General features: G+C 38.3%; 3 protein-coding genes across 3 annotated transcripts; 2 read left to right on the forward strand and 1 right to left on the reverse strand.

Annotated features, from left to right (window-relative positions):
- The first annotated feature begins 155 nt into the window (after positions 1-155).
- Positions 156-7,798, forward strand: LOC144645228 (transmembrane protein 14C-like). The gene is made up of 4 exons (XM_078504727.1): positions 156-299; positions 4,838-4,939; positions 6,296-6,383; positions 7,466-7,798. The coding sequence occupies exons 1-4, from the start codon at positions 203-205 to the stop codon at positions 7,509-7,511; spliced, it is 333 nt and encodes a 110-aa protein (XP_078360853.1). The 5' UTR covers positions 156-202; the 3' UTR covers positions 7,512-7,798.
- LOC144645120 (uncharacterized) lies at positions 7,754-15,084 on the reverse strand. The gene is made up of 6 exons (XM_078504599.1): positions 14,150-15,084; positions 13,162-13,464; positions 12,152-12,441; positions 10,922-11,161; positions 8,263-9,700; positions 7,754-8,121 (listed from the first exon to the last, which is right to left on the reverse strand). The coding sequence occupies exons 1-5, from the start codon at positions 15,057-15,059 to the stop codon at positions 9,374-9,376; spliced, it is 2,070 nt and encodes a 689-aa protein (XP_078360725.1). The 5' UTR covers positions 15,060-15,084; the 3' UTR covers positions 7,754-8,121; positions 8,263-9,373.
- Positions 15,085-16,478: 1,394 nt separating this feature from the next.
- LOC144645208 (uncharacterized) lies at positions 16,479-18,292 on the forward strand. The gene has a single exon (XM_078504702.1). It carries the CDS (start codon positions 16,565-16,567, stop codon positions 17,189-17,191), a length of 627 nt encoding a protein of 208 aa, XP_078360828.1. The 5' UTR covers positions 16,479-16,564; the 3' UTR covers positions 17,192-18,292.
- The last annotated feature ends 109 nt before the right edge of the window (positions 18,293-18,401 follow it).

Genomic DNA, 18,401 nt, shown 5'->3' on the forward strand with positions numbered 1-18,401 from the left:
CGAAACCGAAAATTTTCGCGGGAAATCATAACTTTTATTCCTTTTCTTTGCATTTATTTTAACCTGCCTTAAGCATAATTCGCTTAAGTCAATTTTCGTTAATCGCTTCTTATGTTTTAACATTTATTTTGAAGGAAAATACCCGGAATATTTTGCGGCGCTTCTAGCGAAGCTCGTTCCCAGCTTGCTCACGGTAAGAACCATGCAGTCTTCAGATAAAATGGCGTCCCCTGACTACTTGTCCTATGGCTTTTCTGTAATCGTTGCCCTTGGTGGCGTTATTGGATACGTTAAAGCCGGTTGGTACTAGTTAAGCAGTTATTATAGCGTTAAAGAATAACAGATTTCAAAAACAGATGGTTCAGAGAGTTATTGATAGCTTCTTTTCTTTTAGCTAACTGTTATGTAACAGTTAATCTTTAGTAGTAACATAGCACACAGCTCATTTGTGGGTATATAAAGGAAAGTTCTTACACTTTTACGTACAAGCGAATTCCCTAGGGTTTAAAGAACTAGACCAGGGGCAAAACATCTTAACTTATTCAGCAAGATCTTAGAATTCTTAATGATCCAACTTACTAGAAAAAAATCAATGAACTGTAAAACATTATATCTGACCACTTCAGTTTGTAACTGCCTATCTTTCTCTTCTTTGGCGCAAGATTAGAGGAACATCGTCTCGATTCAATTTTTTAACTTTAAAATAGAATGCAGAAAAGTTAACTGCTTCTCTGTAATATTATTAGAATACTGAATTTCTTTTTGTTCAAAGCTCTTAGGGTACCCCTGCAGTTAACCCAGAGAGCTCAATATCCATGAATGTGTTTGTTGTAAAGTGACGTGGCAAACAGTTTAAACAAATATCCTCATTATTCTTCTGCCTGAAATAAAAATCAGGTTAGAAATTGGCCATGTAAATACCAACTGAAGGCAGAAAATATTAAAATTTATAACCAGCCTACATCAAGACTGTAGGGAGGCGCGGTGGCCTAATGGTTAGCGCGCTCGACTCTGAGTCGAACGGCCCGGGTTCGAGGCCTGGCCGGGGCGCTGCGTTGTGTTCTTGGGCAAGACACTTTACTCTCACAGTGCCTCTCTCCACCCAGGTGTATAAATGGGTACCGGCGAATTTACTGCTGGGGGGTAACCCTGCGATGGACTAGCATCCCATCCAGGGGGGAGTAGCAATACTCCTAGTCGCTTAATGCTACGGAAACCGGGATAAGCTCCAGCTGTATGGGCCTCATGGCTCGGAGACAGACTTTTTTACTACATCAAGACTGCCATAATTTGTACAACACAAATTTCTATTCAAACGCCACACTGATGTTAACTATTGCAAGTATCATGCCAATATGCAACAATTAGTGCCCAATACAGCATAATAATTTTGATAGAATATACCTGAAATTTTTGCAGCGCTTCTAGTAAAACTTGTTCCCAGCTTGCTCACAATAACAATACAGTCTTCAGATAAAATGGCATCCCTTGATTACTTGTCCTATGGCTTTTCCATAATAATTGCCCTTCTTGGCCTTATTGGATACATAAAAGCTGGTTGGTACTAGTTAAGCTGTTATTGTAGAGCAAAAGAATACGCATTTTCAAAAATGATGGTCTAGAAAGCTATTGATAGCTTATGCTCTTGTAACTTAATTTTTTTTTTTTTTTTTTTTTTTAAATGCGCTTTTATTACAAACAACACTCACAAGCTATTTACATGGTACTAGAAACAATACAATACATACTTATCTAAATTACAGCACACTACATATTTAACACTACATTACAATAAGTTAAACAATACATTAATTACAGTCGCTGGTACGTTACATTTAAATGTATAAATTAATTGCATTGCTTACATTACTAAAATACACACTCTAACTAGCTGAGAAGGAATTTCCATTTCTGTTTAAATTTCTTCTCATCATTTGACGTGACAGCGATATATTTTTCAGTCTCGATTTTTTCGTGCACTAATGAGATAAAGTCATTAAAAACGCCTTTGACATTGTTAAGTGCGTTGACATAAAGAAAATATTTGCCCAGCAGTATGAGATGATTGAGGGCTAAACGGTGCGTACAAGGACGGGTAATTCCAATTAACACATCTAGCTGGTTGGTACTAGTTAAGCTGTTATTGTAGAGCAAAAGAATACGCATTTTCAAAAATGATGGTCTAGAAAGCTATTGATAGCTTATGCTCTTGTAACTAAATTCTTATGTAACAGTTAGCTTTTGTCAACATAGCACATGACTGTTGACACAAAATTAATGTGGATATAAGAAACTTTAGGAGAATAAATATTTTTTTTAAAAATTATGATGTTCTTAAACATCGATCATTACATGGTTGAAACTGGTCTGAAAGTCAAAATGTATAATGATCAGCTGCTGGCACTGATTTGCATTCTAGGTAACACACTGGTGGATAAGCCAATGTGTATATTTGTTTGAAAGATTTTTGTATCAAAATATTCTGTGCTATTGCTGTGTTGCAGATGCTTTAAAGGGGATTGTGAATATTTTCTAGAAATCATCTCATTTTTTTCCAATACAAGAATTACATAAAATCTTGAACCCATGCGTGGGGTTAGTGTTTCCTTGTGGACCTAAAAAAATAAAGAACAGCTCCCAAAATAACCTGTTGACCAACTGTCGGCCGAAAGAATTTGCACAAATGAACGTAAGCATGTTGACCTACTGTCGACCAACATTGGTAATACATCGGCAATCTGTCGGTAGCCTATTGGTAAGCTGTTGGTAGAATTAATCGTAAACAAATACCTTATGTAAAGTTTACAGGAAATAAAACTTGGATGCAAAATTGAGCTTTGAATGATACCTTTTCTTGGAACAATTTCTGACAAAACTGACAGGTTTAACAGGGCTGGAAATAACGGCCGCATGATCACCGGTCAAGATGTTCGGCCAAACAAATTTTAGCTCGGTCATACCTGGTTTCTGGCCGGTCAAATATAACATGACATTTTCTCCTCAGTAATTAAATTCAAAATATTAACCCCCCACCCCTAAAGCAATAGCCAACTTTTTTTCTGAAGCTGTGAAAAATGTTCTTCTTCTTGCTGCTTGTTTATTTTAAAAATAGATGGGAAACGCAACGTGAAATCTACATCTTTTGATGAAAAAATTCCGGAGGTGACTTGTGTCTAAAATTAGATTTTGCAAAAGTTCCAAAAAGGAGACCACAGATTTTGTAATCTAAGAGCAAAACAAAACAGGCCAAAGGGATTATTACCCATGGCCCTAAGCAATGAAAAGTAATGTACCATTTGTTAAGTTTAGCCTTTTAGACAAATACAAATTATGAGCCAGACGTGATGAGACACTTGCAAAATCACATCATTCATTACATGTAACAAAAAAACGTTGAAAAATAGAAATAAAATTAGATTGTAGTCGGCAATTGACTTTTAAATTCAAGTGAAACAGGGTTTCATTCATGAAAATACAACTTTCATTAAAACAAGTTTTGTTTTTACCATTCATGAACATGAATAACAAGACAGTGTAGAATCAAATTACATTTCACACAAAATTTGCATAAACTTGAACTTACAAACAAAAGAAGAAGTTGAGACATTAGAATGAAAACTCGCTCTAATAATTTTTAAGTTCTGATCTGATTGTTATTTTCTCTGTATTACCTATTTGAGAGCTGTTCTCATTCACGAAAACAAGAGGCTTTTTCATTAAACTGCTTGTAGTATTTATAGACATGAAATTAGTCAATGTAAACAATCAGTTTCATATCACACCCCGCATGTAACACCGCAAAAATGCCACGGCAAATAACTCACTTCAAAAAATGCGAAGATGTAAAATATTGTTTTCATTGTAACTCCTTTGATTTATACTTTTTATTTCTGGGATTTAGAGCTATTTTAAATGCAGGAGGAAATGGAGAACTTGAAAATTACGGAATAAAGAATATGAGACGGACTAGACCGGATGTGTGAGAACGCCGATGTCTGTTTCAATACAAGAGGGGCCGTAAGGGGGTTTCTCGTGAAACGTGATTGTACGTTTTTATTTTCCGTGATCCGTGATTATAAAATAATATTGTCCGTGAACTGTGAATGACATACTTGTTGTGACACGTGAAAGCAAAAAAATAAGGTTGTGTAATCATAGTATTTGATTAGAATTCAGCACTTTCTCCGTAAAAACCAACCTGCTGTGCAAGGAAGATTACTTTTGGACACAATTTGCGTGATGGCTAAATATTTAAGAACAGATAGTCAGTCATTTTTGCAAAATCGTCCTTGCAAGACTAAACACACTTCGATATGGAGGCCTAAATGCACAAGACTTCCTCGTCTATGTTATTTTCCGTGAAACGTGATAACCATTTTTAATAGTCGTGAACTGTGCGCATGACCCCCCCTTACCGCCCCTCATACAATAGTTACAGATCATTTCAGGTCAAAGTTCCACAATTAAGCGATGTGCCTACTTAATAGAAAACAACTGAACAGCATGAAAACTTTAGTTTATTTCAATATAATTGAATGTGACCGGTCAACATGACCGGCAAGTGGAAAGTTTGACCGGTCAAATCCACAATCAGACCGGACATTGTCCGGTGACCGGCCGTTATTTCCAGCCCTGGGTTATTCTGGGAGCTATTCTTCACTTACACCAATTTTAAAATGTTGCATTGCTTGTTGATTGCATGTAGCATTGCTTATTGATTGATGACTGATTGATTGATTGATTGATTGATTGATTGATTGATTGATGTGATTGATTGATTGATTGATTGATTGATTGATTGATTGATTGATTGATTGATTGATTGATTGATTGGCAGGTAGTGTACCATCCCTAGCTGCTGGTCTGGCATTTGGTGGCATATCTGCATTAGGTGCTTACCAGACTTCTGCAAACCCAAGGAATGTTTGGGTTATGCTGGGTAAGTCTAAGTCAATTGACTACTCTTTCAATTTCAGTCTGCTCCCCATTTTCTTGCCTCCTTGGCAGAACGAAAAGTGGTGCAAAGTCTATGGAGGCAACTGTCAAGGTTGACTGAGGCTCCTTGCTAAACAAGCTCCTTCATCCACAAGAGACATTGCCTGATTCTCAGACAGTCCAGGTCGCTTGCAGCCATGCACTCTCTCCTAAGAAGGGAAGGAGCAATGAGCAACCTGGACCATCTGAGAAACAGGCCACAAGAGGCACAGTAGTCCAGATGCCCAGGGGGGTACTCTGGCTTGTAAATGACGAGGATGATCGAATGGAGGCAAAACTCAGGACCCAAAAAAATCCCTAAGTCTTCAGACACTACCCAAAAAAATCCCTGGACCAAAAATAACCCCCCAAAAATCCCTTGTCAAATTACCCCTAAATTGCCAGGAGGGGCAAATAATATAACACAAAGAAAACCATAAAAATGTATGCTCGTGTTTGTTTATTCATCATACCATAAATACACCAAGGCTGCGTTTTTAATACCCAAAAAAATCCCCTATTTAAATCAAGTCACCCAGAAAAATACTTGCCAAATTTTCCAACCCAAAAAAATCCCTGAATCGAAAATTTCAAACCCAAAAAAATCCTTCGATCATCCCCGTCATTTACAAGCCGGAGTACCCCCCCCCCCCCTGGGTCCAGATGTCTAGGTTTCCGCCTGGTCAGGGGCTTTGTGTAGTTTTATTGGACAAGCAAGACAACTCTCACAGTGCCTTTTAGCCTGCAAACAGGCTACCTTGTGGGTTTTAGGGTGAAAAAAACCTGTGTGCGGAGCAAGCCAAAAGAAAATTGGACAGACGAGTGCATTCTTCAGTGCTGGGGATCTTCGAAACCAGACTGACAGCACACTGTTTCAATGCTTCCCAATTTTTTTTCTCACTACTCCACTAGGGACACTAGAGTAAATGCTAGTAGTTAACCTGCATTGGACTAGCATCCTGTCTTAGGGATCTTTCAGAACATTTCAGTCAGAACTGGCTAGTCAGGCCAGTTTATTTGATAACAGAATTTTGTTGTTAGTCAGAATTTTTCTGTCAAATCAGCCAATGCATAAATATACACTATTATAGTGGATTTGTGGGAAAATCTCATGGAAAAAGGCCCATTTCATATTCAAAACCACCAGACCAGCCAGCTGGTTCTGACAAATGGAAAGCGCCCTTAGTCACTTCAAATGCTACAAAAACTAGAGTCAAATGCCAACAGATTGGGTGACTTGTTCACTGGTTTTTTTTGTTGTAGTTTTTTTTTTTAATAAACAAGTCACATTTTAAGCTGACATTTTTTATTGTTTTTGCAGCAACATCATTGGTGTTGTCTGGAGTGATGGGCACAAGATTTTTGAAATCAGGAAAGTTTATGCCAGCTGGGCTTGTGGCCACTCTGAGGTAATTTTAGCATTTTAAAAATACAAAATATTGTATAAATTCCCCTAGTAGTCTCAGGCTATACTGAGTAGTCCTTTATCTTTTTCATAGTCAATTACCGTAAATGATCTAATAAATGCCTGGGGAGTCTATTAAATTTTTGGGGTTCTAGGGGAGGCGTTAAATAGATATGAGGCATTGATTAGAGAGAGGCATTTATTTCACTTTAACTGTAACAACGTCAACCAAAACAAATAGGATGCGTAGTTTGCTAGCGAAGTAAGATACAAAACAGAGTTGGTGAGTTGGAGAATAATCTTATCTGCGCAAATGCAAAACCTAGAGATGTCGTTCATAGTTAGATATCGACGATTACATTGTCATCGGGGTCAACCATGTTGGCATTGTTGGCCTCTGAGTCAAGCAAAAAACTAACTATATTGCGTGATTTTACTCTATGGAGCATTTCCTTGGTTTTGAAGATGATTCTTGGAGGGGGGGGGCGTCTATTAGACATGGACATTTATTAGAGGGGGGCGTCTAATACAAACCTTACACTTCAGAGGAGGCGTTTGTTAGATACAAGGCATTTTATTTGAGAGTGGGCATTTATTAGATCATTTACGGTAAATGGGTGAGCTTGTGAGTGCAGGTGAAAATCACCTCCCCCTCGTACATCGCAACGCTGAAAATGTTAAGTGAAGAAATGATCCTCGCAGTGAACTGCAATTGAAGAATATGCAAAGAAAGAAACCAGAAAAAAAATTCTGGCATAAAACGGGATCTGCCCCCTGTTTGGAATCCATGCCCTGCGATACCGGTGCGATGCTCTACCAACTGAGCTATTGAAGCCACGTATTTGGGCGAGGTCAATTGTGAGTTGGTAGAGCATCGCACTGGTATCGCGGAGGTTACGGGTTGGAATCCCATTGAAGCCTGGATTTTTTCTGGTTTCTTTCTTTACAATTCCTTTAATTGCAATTCACTGCAAGGATCATTTCTTCACTTAACATCTCATCTGCAGTTCACATATTAATTTATATGAATTATTTCATATATTTTAAGTCACTAATGCTGAGAATGTTTCTCTTCTTTTTTGTTAGCGTTGCTCAAGCTGTGCGCATGTCCTACCGTCTGATGAACAACTGACAGCACTAAAAGCATACTGTAGAATTTTCATACTTTAGCATTTCACCCCGTATTGTAGTTAGTTTTTGGTTCCGATCTTCCATAGTCACGTTTAATAATGTAACATAAGAACAACTGACAGTAATAAACAAAGGGTTTACTGTAACCAAAAATTTCAAGTCATATAGCTAGAGAGCCAAGTCTTGTAGGAATGCATGTACTCTAATCTGTCAAAACACATTCAGTAACAATGTCACACTCACTGAAAAAACATTTTGTTTAATAAAATAAACTTTTTTACACTTTAACTGTGAATCTCATTTTCCCCATTATAACGGGCACTTTCCGGACCCCATTTTTTTTTGTCCATAATAGCGGAAGTCTGTAGTAGCGGGAGTTATATTCAGTAATTCTTATTTGCTGGGACTTCAGCTCCTGTCCGCAATAATGGGGTGTTCATAATAGTAAGGTGTCCCCAAGGCAGGAGTTGATTGTATTTCATGGGTAAAAATAAAAACTTGTAGATTTACTCTACCACTACTATGCAAAATTCCAAAGAATACCCAGACCACCACTTGGTCTTGTTGTGTAAGCTTGTAATGCTTTCATCCAACAACATTAATTGAAATGGCTGTACAGTCACCCACTTAACAGACACCCAAAGACGGACCCCGGGGCCGGTTTGGTCCCGTCCCGCCGTCAGTCAACTGCAACCCGAGAGGACACCCCAAGACAGAAGGGAGCCAGCCGCCGGGCTGTTTTGAGGAGTGACTGTATCATGATATTTCAATGGACCCAAAGTCATTATCATACACAAAGGCAAAATATACCACTAATTATTTACTGTACTTATATATATACAGACCTTCACTATCATACAAAATTAAAGGCAAATGCAACTAAATATTTTGCCTGCTATCCTTGGTAATTTATCACAAAAATAATTGCAGGTGTTGTAGTTACATGTAACTATTATGTACATTGCACTTAGTTTCTTTATACAAAGTTTATTTTTGTGTGACGGTTGCTTAAATTTCCTTATCACTGACCCGCTATAAAAGACAAATGCAGCACCAGAGATGAACTTTACAATAAAAAATAAACCTCTAAGATAAAAATAAATAATGTAAATAGAAAAGTTGTCAGTAGTAAGCAATGTCAAAATGGGCCAGAAGTTACAATAAGGTTCTCCCCCTTTCTCTGGGACCTCTGTACAGCACTGATGAAGACACTCATTTCTGGCGTCGATCAATAATACCTTACCGGTAATTATTTATTTTGTTTTGGTACCACTGAGGTGTTGCATTTCAAATTTTCACAGTTGCTTCTTTTTATGGTGCCATAACCAAAGTATGATTTCGAGTTTGAGTTGGAATTTCCAAGGTAGAGATTGAATAAAGAAATCTGAGTCCAAACTCTGACTTTATTTTTAAAGTAATTGAAATATGCTACCCTTACCTCATATGAAAGCTAACCCTAACTTAACAACCTTATCCCTAACCCTGATAAGGCTTATTGGACTGCTTATGAGGCTAACAGGAGTGCTATTCAGAGTGTTATTCAGGCTAACCATTGCTCTAATTAGGTGAACTGGAGTGCTTTTGAGGCTAACTGGAGTGTCTTTCAGGCTAAAAATGGTAGGTACTCAACATTTCAACTTTAACTCTATTTTTTTAAATTTATTGAACTCAACATTACCCGTACCAACTTGAAATCATAAAATGGACACACCCTAGAATTAGACTTCAATATCTTTTAGTGGTGCTTTTAAAAACTGTCATGAATGATCATTCCATCGCTATAATATGGGTGTACCTTGCCCACCTACTGGGTTCCCGACATGAGAGAAAAAACAACTCAATTTTAGCTTAGTCACAGGTTCATCAGCTTCGAGCCGCAGGTGACTTGCTACTTGTCCTACGTGCCACACCTGGCCTAGCAGGGGACTTACTCACACTATCTCTACTTGCCTCTCTACCCCTAGAGTTACTTCTTCCACGTGTTTCATCTCTTGACGTCTTGTGGCCCGGCGGTGTCTGTGATGTCCTCTTTGTTAGTGGAGCAGCTTTCTTTGCAGCGGCACGAGCTTTCTTTCTCTCCGCTGCCTTCCTAGCTTCTTCTGCTTCTTCAGCTTTTCTCTTCTTTTCTTCTTCTAGCAACTTCTCTTTCTGCTCGGCAACAGCATGAACTTCCTCTATCATGTTAGTGGCCTAAAAGATAAACACATCATTCTTTAATACCTATAATGTTTAAGTGTAAAATTTTAATTCTCTTAACAGCCTAACAAATCTCATTGACATATCATTCATTTCTCAGCATACTTTTCACTTTACCTTAAAGTTACATAGCCAAACTGAAAACTAACTGCAAATTTAAATATTATTATAGCTATAAAATTGTTCATCCCTAACTAGTCTGATGCTCATGCTGTCATAAATTAAATAAATAAGCATCTTGTACCCAGGGGGGTACTCTGACTTGTAAATGACGGGGATGATCGAATGAAGGCAAAACTCAAGACCCAAAAAAATCCCTTAGTCTTCCGACATTACCCAAAAAAATCCCTGGACCAAAAATAACCCCTGAAAAATCCCTTGTCAAATATTACCCCTAAATTACCAGGTGGGGCAATAACGCTCACGTTTGGTATTCATCATACCATAAATACGCCAAGGCCGAGCCAAAGCACTTTTAGTTTGCTTTAAATACCCTAAAAGATCCCCTATTTGAATCAAGTCACCCAAAAAAATACTTGCCAAATCTTCTTACCCAAAAAAATCCCAGAATCGAAAATTTCAAACTCAAAAAAATCCTTCGATTATCCCCGTCATTCACAAGCCGGAGAACCCCCCTGGGGTCTTGTAAACTGTATGGGAGGGAAACTGGCAGCCTAATGGTCAGCGTGCTGGACTTTGGGTCGAGTGGACAGACGGACGGACAGAGTGAAGGAGTGAAGTTGGCCTTGCTCACCAGAACTCAGAAAAGGCTTCGCCATTTTACAAGTTAAAAACCAGATAAGCCACTTGTCTTCTCAAAGCCATAAGATTGGATGTAACATATCATACACGGGAGGCAGTGTTTCATTGGGATATCCGAACACCGAAAAGAGAGGTGAAAATATGATGCGCAGTGGAGTATTTTTGATGAAATTCGAGGTATTTGGATAGCTGATGAAACATTCTCAAATGTTTGATAGATCTTCTCAATCAAAATAAAAACTACAGAGTAAACAAAGAAATAAAATCTTAAAACTCTAGGCTAATTAAGACCGGGTATCCAAACCTCTTTCACAGTTATGATTTTCTTTGTTTTAACTCAATGAATTATTAATGAGTTTGAGAAAAGAAATGTAAAACGTATGAGAGACTATTCAGTCTTTAACAAAAAATTAAAATACTAATAAATAAAAGTGAATTTAAAGCCACACTTACCCAAACATAGAAAGTGGCTGCTCCAGCACTGGTGTCTCGAATAGTCTCAAGATCAGTGTCCTTGAGGTACTTGTCAAAAGCATAATCAGCCTTTGGCATGTCCACGTGTAGAGGATCTAAAGAAGTGACCTGACGTTTGAGTCCTTCTTTACCAGTCTTGCCAAGTAGTGCTTGCATGTTCCTCCAGTTTAATAACTCTTTCTCGGGGTAGTTCAAAAGCAGGTATGTGGCAATCATAACCTGTTGGGAAAGAAGTGTCCAACAATGTTTTTAGATGTATGATAAAATAAACAGCTTAGAAATACATGTAAGAACAAGTCTTATCCAATAGTCCACCTTTTTGCAGTAAAGTCTGTCGTTATGATGATCAATACTGAAAATGGGGCATACCTTATTGTTACTTATTTTCGCGGGACTTAATTTTCGCTATTTTTTGAAAATCGCGAAATTAAAAACCCGCGAAATTTATTTTTAAAATTTTTTTTTTTTTTTTTTTTTTTTTTTTTTTTTTTTTTGACAAAAAATAAAAAAAAAATTACCGCAAAATATTTTTCTCTTATATTCAAAAAAAATAAAGGGCAAAAAAAAAAAAAAAAAAATAGTTGTCACAAAATACAGAGTTTGTGTGGGTATTTTGATGGCAAGTGACTTTCATAAAATTGAATTTTGGTGTTTGTTGTTCCAGAAAATATCCATGACATTCCCACAGAGGCTTTTTTGGTTTGAATCCCCCTCCTTCTGGAAATTCCAGTTAGGCTCCACATCTTTCCTTTTAACATTTGGGCTTTTGAGACCCCCACCCTCTCAGAATTTTCAATAACCTTCTGTGGGGGGGGGGGGAGGGTATTGATAAATTATTTTCTGGAACATGCACAATCAAAAACTTAAGATATTTGGTAAATGATTTTTACTAAATGAAATTTGGAGGGATGTGGAGAACTGTTACTATGTTTTCAGTTTTCCATAAATTTGTCTGCTAAATGGCACCATCATCTACGTGAAAATTTATAGACAAATGTATGAAAAACTAAAATACCACCCAGGACACATCCCTCAAATTTCATCAGTAAAATCATTTACCTAAAATCTTACGTTCCGATTCATAAGTCTATCATCTAACTCGTCTGGTAAATCGCAAGCCTGAGAAACAGTTTTCTCTGTGACCAAGACATGTTTACTGCAACTTTCAATGAAATATGAACACTGAAGTGAGACTTAACCTTACTGTACCTTATGAACTGCTGGAGGTGGATTCTGGTAGCTCCTGATTTCATGAATGACGCTTTGTTTAAGTTCCATGATTTCTGCTTTTAATTTCTCAAGACGCCGCAGTCTGTTTGCGAGCTTTTCTCCTTCTTTAAGTTCAATGCCCCAATCTTTCTCCCAGCCATTTTTGCGAATATGCGCCATTGATTTCTCCAGGTCTCCTAAGTGACGGCGTTTTATTGCGTTCTTCAGTGCTTCACCTGCTTGGACATTCTTAAGGGTTTTTTCGGTATCATCAATGTCATTCTTTAAACCTGTTGAAAACAAAGTGCAAATTTGAAATTTGTAGCATATGGGTTTAATTTGTCACAGCTCTGCATCAACAAAACAACATTCTCATCCTGTTCAAAAGGCACTTGTTTAGTAGCAATGTCCGAACATGGTCAAATGTACACTTATTTCCGACCTTTTGAGGTTATTCCCTATAAAACTAGTTGGCGAAAACTTTTGATTTTCATTGATATACTTTCAATCAAAGGGGTTCAGAGCCATCTTGTATTTTTATTAATTTAAGGTGGCTGCTTTCAAATTTGAAGTTTTTTGTATATTTTGTCACCTCAACAAAAACATATCAAAAAGAGAAACTTTCACCGAAACAGTTTTAAAAATACTTACCTTAGAAGGTGAAAATGGGGTGTATTTGACCCCATTTAGTGGTGTTAAGGGTACTAATTTTACACAGATGTCCAGGATTGAATGCAAGTATTGTTAGATAGGTACTTCTTATTTGACTGGGTTTGACTGCCATTTTCATTTTACATACTTCATATTCGACAGAATTATGTGTGTTTTTGTGAACTTTTATCAATGAGGACACTTTATGATGCTTGTCACAAAGAGCATGCATCTCATCACTGGACACTCCTGGAGATATCTGCATTATTTGAATAACTGATAAAAACGTTGAACCAGGCTTTATGAACATGTGCAAGAATCTTCCATTTTGGACTCAAAGAACTCAAATCTCAGCCTACCTGGCATCTTAGCATTCTTGGCTTCTTTGATAGATCCCTCCAGTCGTTCAACTTTCCTCGATTTCCTTGCACCTTTCATGTTAGCTCGCAGTCTCTTCTCCTTGTTCGCCATGGCTTCAGCAAGAGCTTTCTTTTCTGCTTCTTCTGCTGCCTTTCTTGCTGCCTCGTCAGTTGCTTTCTTTGCTGCTTCAGCTGCTAAGCGAGCTGCTTCTGCCGCAGCTCTTTCTGCTTCTTCTGCTTCGTCTGCAAGATCTTCAGCCTCCATAGCTTCCTCCCTCTCGCGCTGTTCCTTTTCTAGTCGTTCTGTATTGGTCATAAATTGATGTGAAAATTTTTTCAGCAATTACAGTAAAAAAAACTCAAGAGATCCTTTTACCGGTATATAAGGATGAATTAATGTATTCATTAAATAAATGGATTTGGAATTTGATTTCATTCTTTGATTCAATATTCCATTCTTGAAATGAGTTATTGGCATAAGCTTAATTAGCAATGAAGGAGCCCAAAAGTGTGACCATGTTTGATTAATTCACATTCTTTCATGTAGTCATTATCCAATCAGAAGCCAAGAAACAGCTTCAGCTGACTTCTCACTGGATTAAATCTGCATGAAACAATGTGAACAAATTAAAAGTGGCCACACTTTAGGCTCCTTCCTGTAATTGTCCTTAGTTCTGGGGTGGATCCTGACTTTCATCCCAGTGGACTGGAACCCCCCCCCCCCCCCCCACTTGTTCACAAACTCCCCATTTCTTGGTGAGGAGCACAAGCCCAGATAAGCAAAGCAAGCCTCCACAAACCTTTCTGTCTCAAAGATGGCTCAAAGATGTTTTGCTTTAGCTGGCTTGCACTCTCCTTAATCTTCTGACTGTTATTTGTTTGGAGCAGCCCCTGGGGTCAGCACTTGAGGTTACCTCTGGGGTGGTCCCTGGGGTGGATGCATGAGGTAGGCCTGGGACAGCCCCTGTTTGTTTTGTTACTAACTTACCCTTTTCCTCCTTCTCTCGTTCCAGTTCTTGCTGTTTAAGTAGTTCCTCTTTCTTCCACTTCTGAGCTGCTTCTTCCTGCTCCCTTCTCTTTCGGTCTTCTTCCTCCAGTCTCTTGGCTTCTTCCTGCTTTAGTCTCTCCTCTTCCTCTAGTAGGTTTGCTTCTTCCTCACTAAGCTTCTTCATGTCCTCCTCGTATTTCTTGCGATTTCTTTCTTCCTCCTCTTCTCTCGCCTTCCTCTCCAGTTCTTCTTGTTCAGCCTTCCGTTTAGCGGCCTCTGCTTCGGCCTTTCTCCTTGAAGCATCTTCCCTCCTCCTCACTGCCTCCTTCTCCAACTTCGCCTTATTCTCCGCGGCTTTCCTTGCCTCTTCCTCGGCTCTTTCCTTCTCCTGCTTACGTCTCAACGCCTCCTCCTTCGCTTTGTCCTCATCTTGTTTCTCTTCGTCGAGCCAATCCATGGTGGGTATGTCACAAAGTGGGACTTCAATTTCCGCGAAGCTGATTCCCGAACCCGGCGCAGCGCGACCACGCAGGAATTTAAGCCATCGTCGATGCGAGAAAAATTCGTCGTGAACAGCCTGAAAAAGGAATCTCGCTTCTCTTTCACTTATAGTGCCTTTCTTTTCCCTGTCCAGCATAGAAAATTCCCACTGCAAGTCGCGAACAAGGTAGTATCTACGGTCCATTTCGTTGAGGACATCGTAAAGTTCTTGCCTATCGCAAGTCTCGGCCGCACACACGGCCTCTATTGAAGCCTCTACTTGCGGTAGACTGATTCCTCCATCTCGTATTCCAGCGTGAAGCTCCTGCAGTTGTCCTGCTGTTAGTTCACCCGTGAAATCTTTATCAAAGCGGTTGAATATGTCTGTAAGAGCTTCTTCTTTGCTGATCCAGTCCGTGATGGCCGCCATGTTGTTGATTGTTTTTATCGGAGTCCTGGACACCATGACGTCAGAGGTGTGCGTTTCATAATCTCCGGAAATGCTGGAAAGGGGTTTGGACTGAATGAAGTGGACGACGGACTAGTTTGACTTAATCTGAACAATAATCTCTGACAGGATCCCCTTTATTACCATTGCATTTTGTTGGCTTTATTTCATAAAAGAAAAATAAGAAAATAATCACTTTCTATTTACCTTATTGTTACTTATTTTTGTGGGACTTACCCGCGAAACACATTTTGAAAGGTTTTTTTTTTACCTATTTTAACGTTTTTAACGTGGCCTCAAGTGTCCTCCGGAGCACGAAGAGGTTAAGTAAGTAAGAAACGTTTTTAACTTAGTTTTTGGCAAAATCGCGAAAATTAAGTCCTGCGAAGTATGTATACATACATGCGTGTCATTTTGTATTTCTTAAATAAAAATAAAGAAAGCAGAGCTCATCAAACAGTGCCGTTATAACAATTAATTATTTTCACAGTATTATGGTTAGCCTGCTTACAGATGGCCTACAGCGATTTGGTTGGGTGGCAACAAAGGCCGACAAATATAAAATGAGACTACATGTTAAAATATGTAGAAATCGATAGAAAACAACATTTAAACTTCTACAAACAAAGTCTTTGACACGGTTTTCCATGTTTGTGAAAACATAATCTTGTGTTGTTTCTTTGTATTTTATTAGCCAAGTAATTGTCCGAGAAACTAATTAAACTGAAAAAATATGACTTCTACGTTAAAAATCATAGCTAATCATTGTAAGCAGAAATACGTCTACCATACAGATATAAGTACTTTCCGGTTCTTGAATTGCAATATCTTCCAATGTTTTTGTCATAGCTTTTTAGTGATTTAGGATGCATGAAATTCAAAGTGTCAATTATCTTTCAACGAACCAATGGCATATCTCCATATCACTTTCGCTAAGCAAATGGTTTATAGGGCTTATGTCTACAAGATTACGGTAACCACATAAAAATAAGTCAATTTGCGAAAAATAAGTGTATGTTTACATTCTTCAAAGTCTAAAACTTCGATCGAATTCGTCTTTGTGAAAAGTGCAAGCTCCCGTGATAAATATATCAAATATCAGAAGTCCATAATTGACTCACAGACTACAAGTATGTCTTTTTTTTTTTCGTTGATCACAAATAATAAAATGCTGCGAAAGGAAACATCGGAACCTTGTCGCATTAGCCGGTCATTATTCAGAAGTATATGAACTTAACGAAAAGCTGTTAATCCAAGCGTAGTTCATTAAAATTCAATTACGATAAAGATAACATTTTTTTCCAGAAGCGTAGCGTTAGTAACAAAAGACTAATGCTGCGAAACAATAGGAAGTATAAACAGTTACAGGGTCACTGCGTCTGTGTTGAAAAGGTCATCTACGTGGTTCATTGTAGTCACAGTATAAATAGGACAAAACCAAGCCTGACATCTCTCATGACTTTGATTAGACTGGCTCTTACAGCAAAATGACTTCAACTGACGAAACTTCTGCCTTGAAAAGAAACACAGTTCATCAGACTAAGCTGAGTCTTGAACTTCAGCAACTTGAAAAGGACAGGGCGATTCGTTTGCGTGAAATGCAAAAGGCGTCCCAAGCGTTTGCGAGACGACAAGAGCAAATTCATAATATACGAGAAAAAGCTTCTTTGCGGAGGGTTCCAAGTGCTCCCGTTGAAACTTTACCGAGTTTAACCGCACATGCAACTGATTCAAACGAAGATTCAACTCTTCAACCATTCATAACCAAAACTGCAAGACTACAGAGCGCACCAGGCGGGTCGAGTTCTCATAGACTACTTCACAAGACGGCAACGATGCCTTCGCTCGACCTGCTACCTTCCCGTGCAAGTACAAGTCATTTGCCATTTGTTTGTAATCCAGCGCAACAAGGAACCACTCCGAGGAGACTAGGGTTTGTAACTCCGTTGGAAGAAAAACCAAATAGTTCAAGGGTACCGGTGTACAGTCGGAATTTTTCTGGCCTTCGACAGCGGGACGATTTGATAACCGGTTTGCCGGCGAGGAAGTCAAGTTTACCATCGGGGCAGCCACATTTCTCGAAGAATACAAGAAGTAAATCAGTATCCAGCTAGAACAAGCCGGTTTAATTATTTTTTAGTATTATCAAACCCTTTAAGTCCCAAGATCTTTTTCCTTTAAAATATTTAACGCAATGTCAAGTGCGCTTGGCGTGCCACCAAATTTTCGGAGCAAGCAATGACACGAAGTTAAGACAGTAAAATTGCTTCATTGTATATTGGGACTTGAAAGGGTTTTGGAAAGTATCTGTTATTCAAGAGAAGAAAGGTCTCGCCTTGAGAGCGTTATTAACTAGATCTTTACTAGTATTTGATGAAATTTTCGATTGGCGTACACCACTTGCGGTTAGAATATTGATTTTTTGAGTCAGGTTTATGTTCATGTTGTTAAAGGTATTAGGTGATTAATCTGCAAGAGATTCCGCGAGCCATACATCCGTCTTTCGTTGAACTTCGCCCCGTAAAACGCTGGTACAACTGAGAAAGTTAGTGGTTGAGCGATTAAGTGTGCAATTTTTACAAGCCTGTTTGGCGAAAGTGCGTTTCTTTGTAAACTTTTAAGGGTCTTTAAAAGAACTGTAGTGTTCTAGTGATCTCTAGTATATTTTTCCGTGTGAAGTTTATCATTATTTATGGCTCTATAATTTAATTTTTGGACGAAAGCGCCGCGTTTGGGAGCTGGCTTCCCTCAAAAAGAGAATATTGCGTGACTTTTATTTTTTTAAGTGTTCTTTTAACACGAAACCGTTTTGCAAATAGGTTTTATCAATGGGCCTGTTTTTACTAACACAAACCAATCAATGATGTTTATTTTTTTGTGTGATATCTGTTGCGCAAAAACAAATGTTGCAAATTAATATTCAGGGAAAACAAAAGATTTTAACAGCGCAGCAACTCAATATCGTGGCTGGAGAACCGGAAACCTCGCAGGTTAAGCAACTTAGCGCGTTTGACTGTCATTCATCATTTGGGTCGGTTGTACGTGTAACTAGAGTAGAAAAAGCTATTTTTTTTTTTAAGAAAGAGTGTTAGTTTTATTTATTCAGTAGTTTTATAACATAATAAGTTATTTTTGGTGTGTTTAGTAGCTTGATGACTGCTACACAATGGCCCTTGGCCGTTGTCACGACTGAATAAAATATTTGCTTTCAAAAATTAATCTATTTGCGTACAACATAAATTGGGTATAACTGACTATCTTCTGTACGAAAATGCCTTAAGTTTGCTAAGAGAATCAGGCAGTCAATCACTTTACGAGAATATT

The sequence above is a fragment of the Oculina patagonica genome, chromosome 3, assembly GCF_052425735.1.
Source record: "Oculina patagonica isolate OP01 chromosome 3, crgOcupat, whole genome shotgun sequence".
NCBI classification, from domain to species: domain Eukaryota; kingdom Metazoa; phylum Cnidaria; class Anthozoa; order Scleractinia; family Oculinidae; genus Oculina; species Oculina patagonica.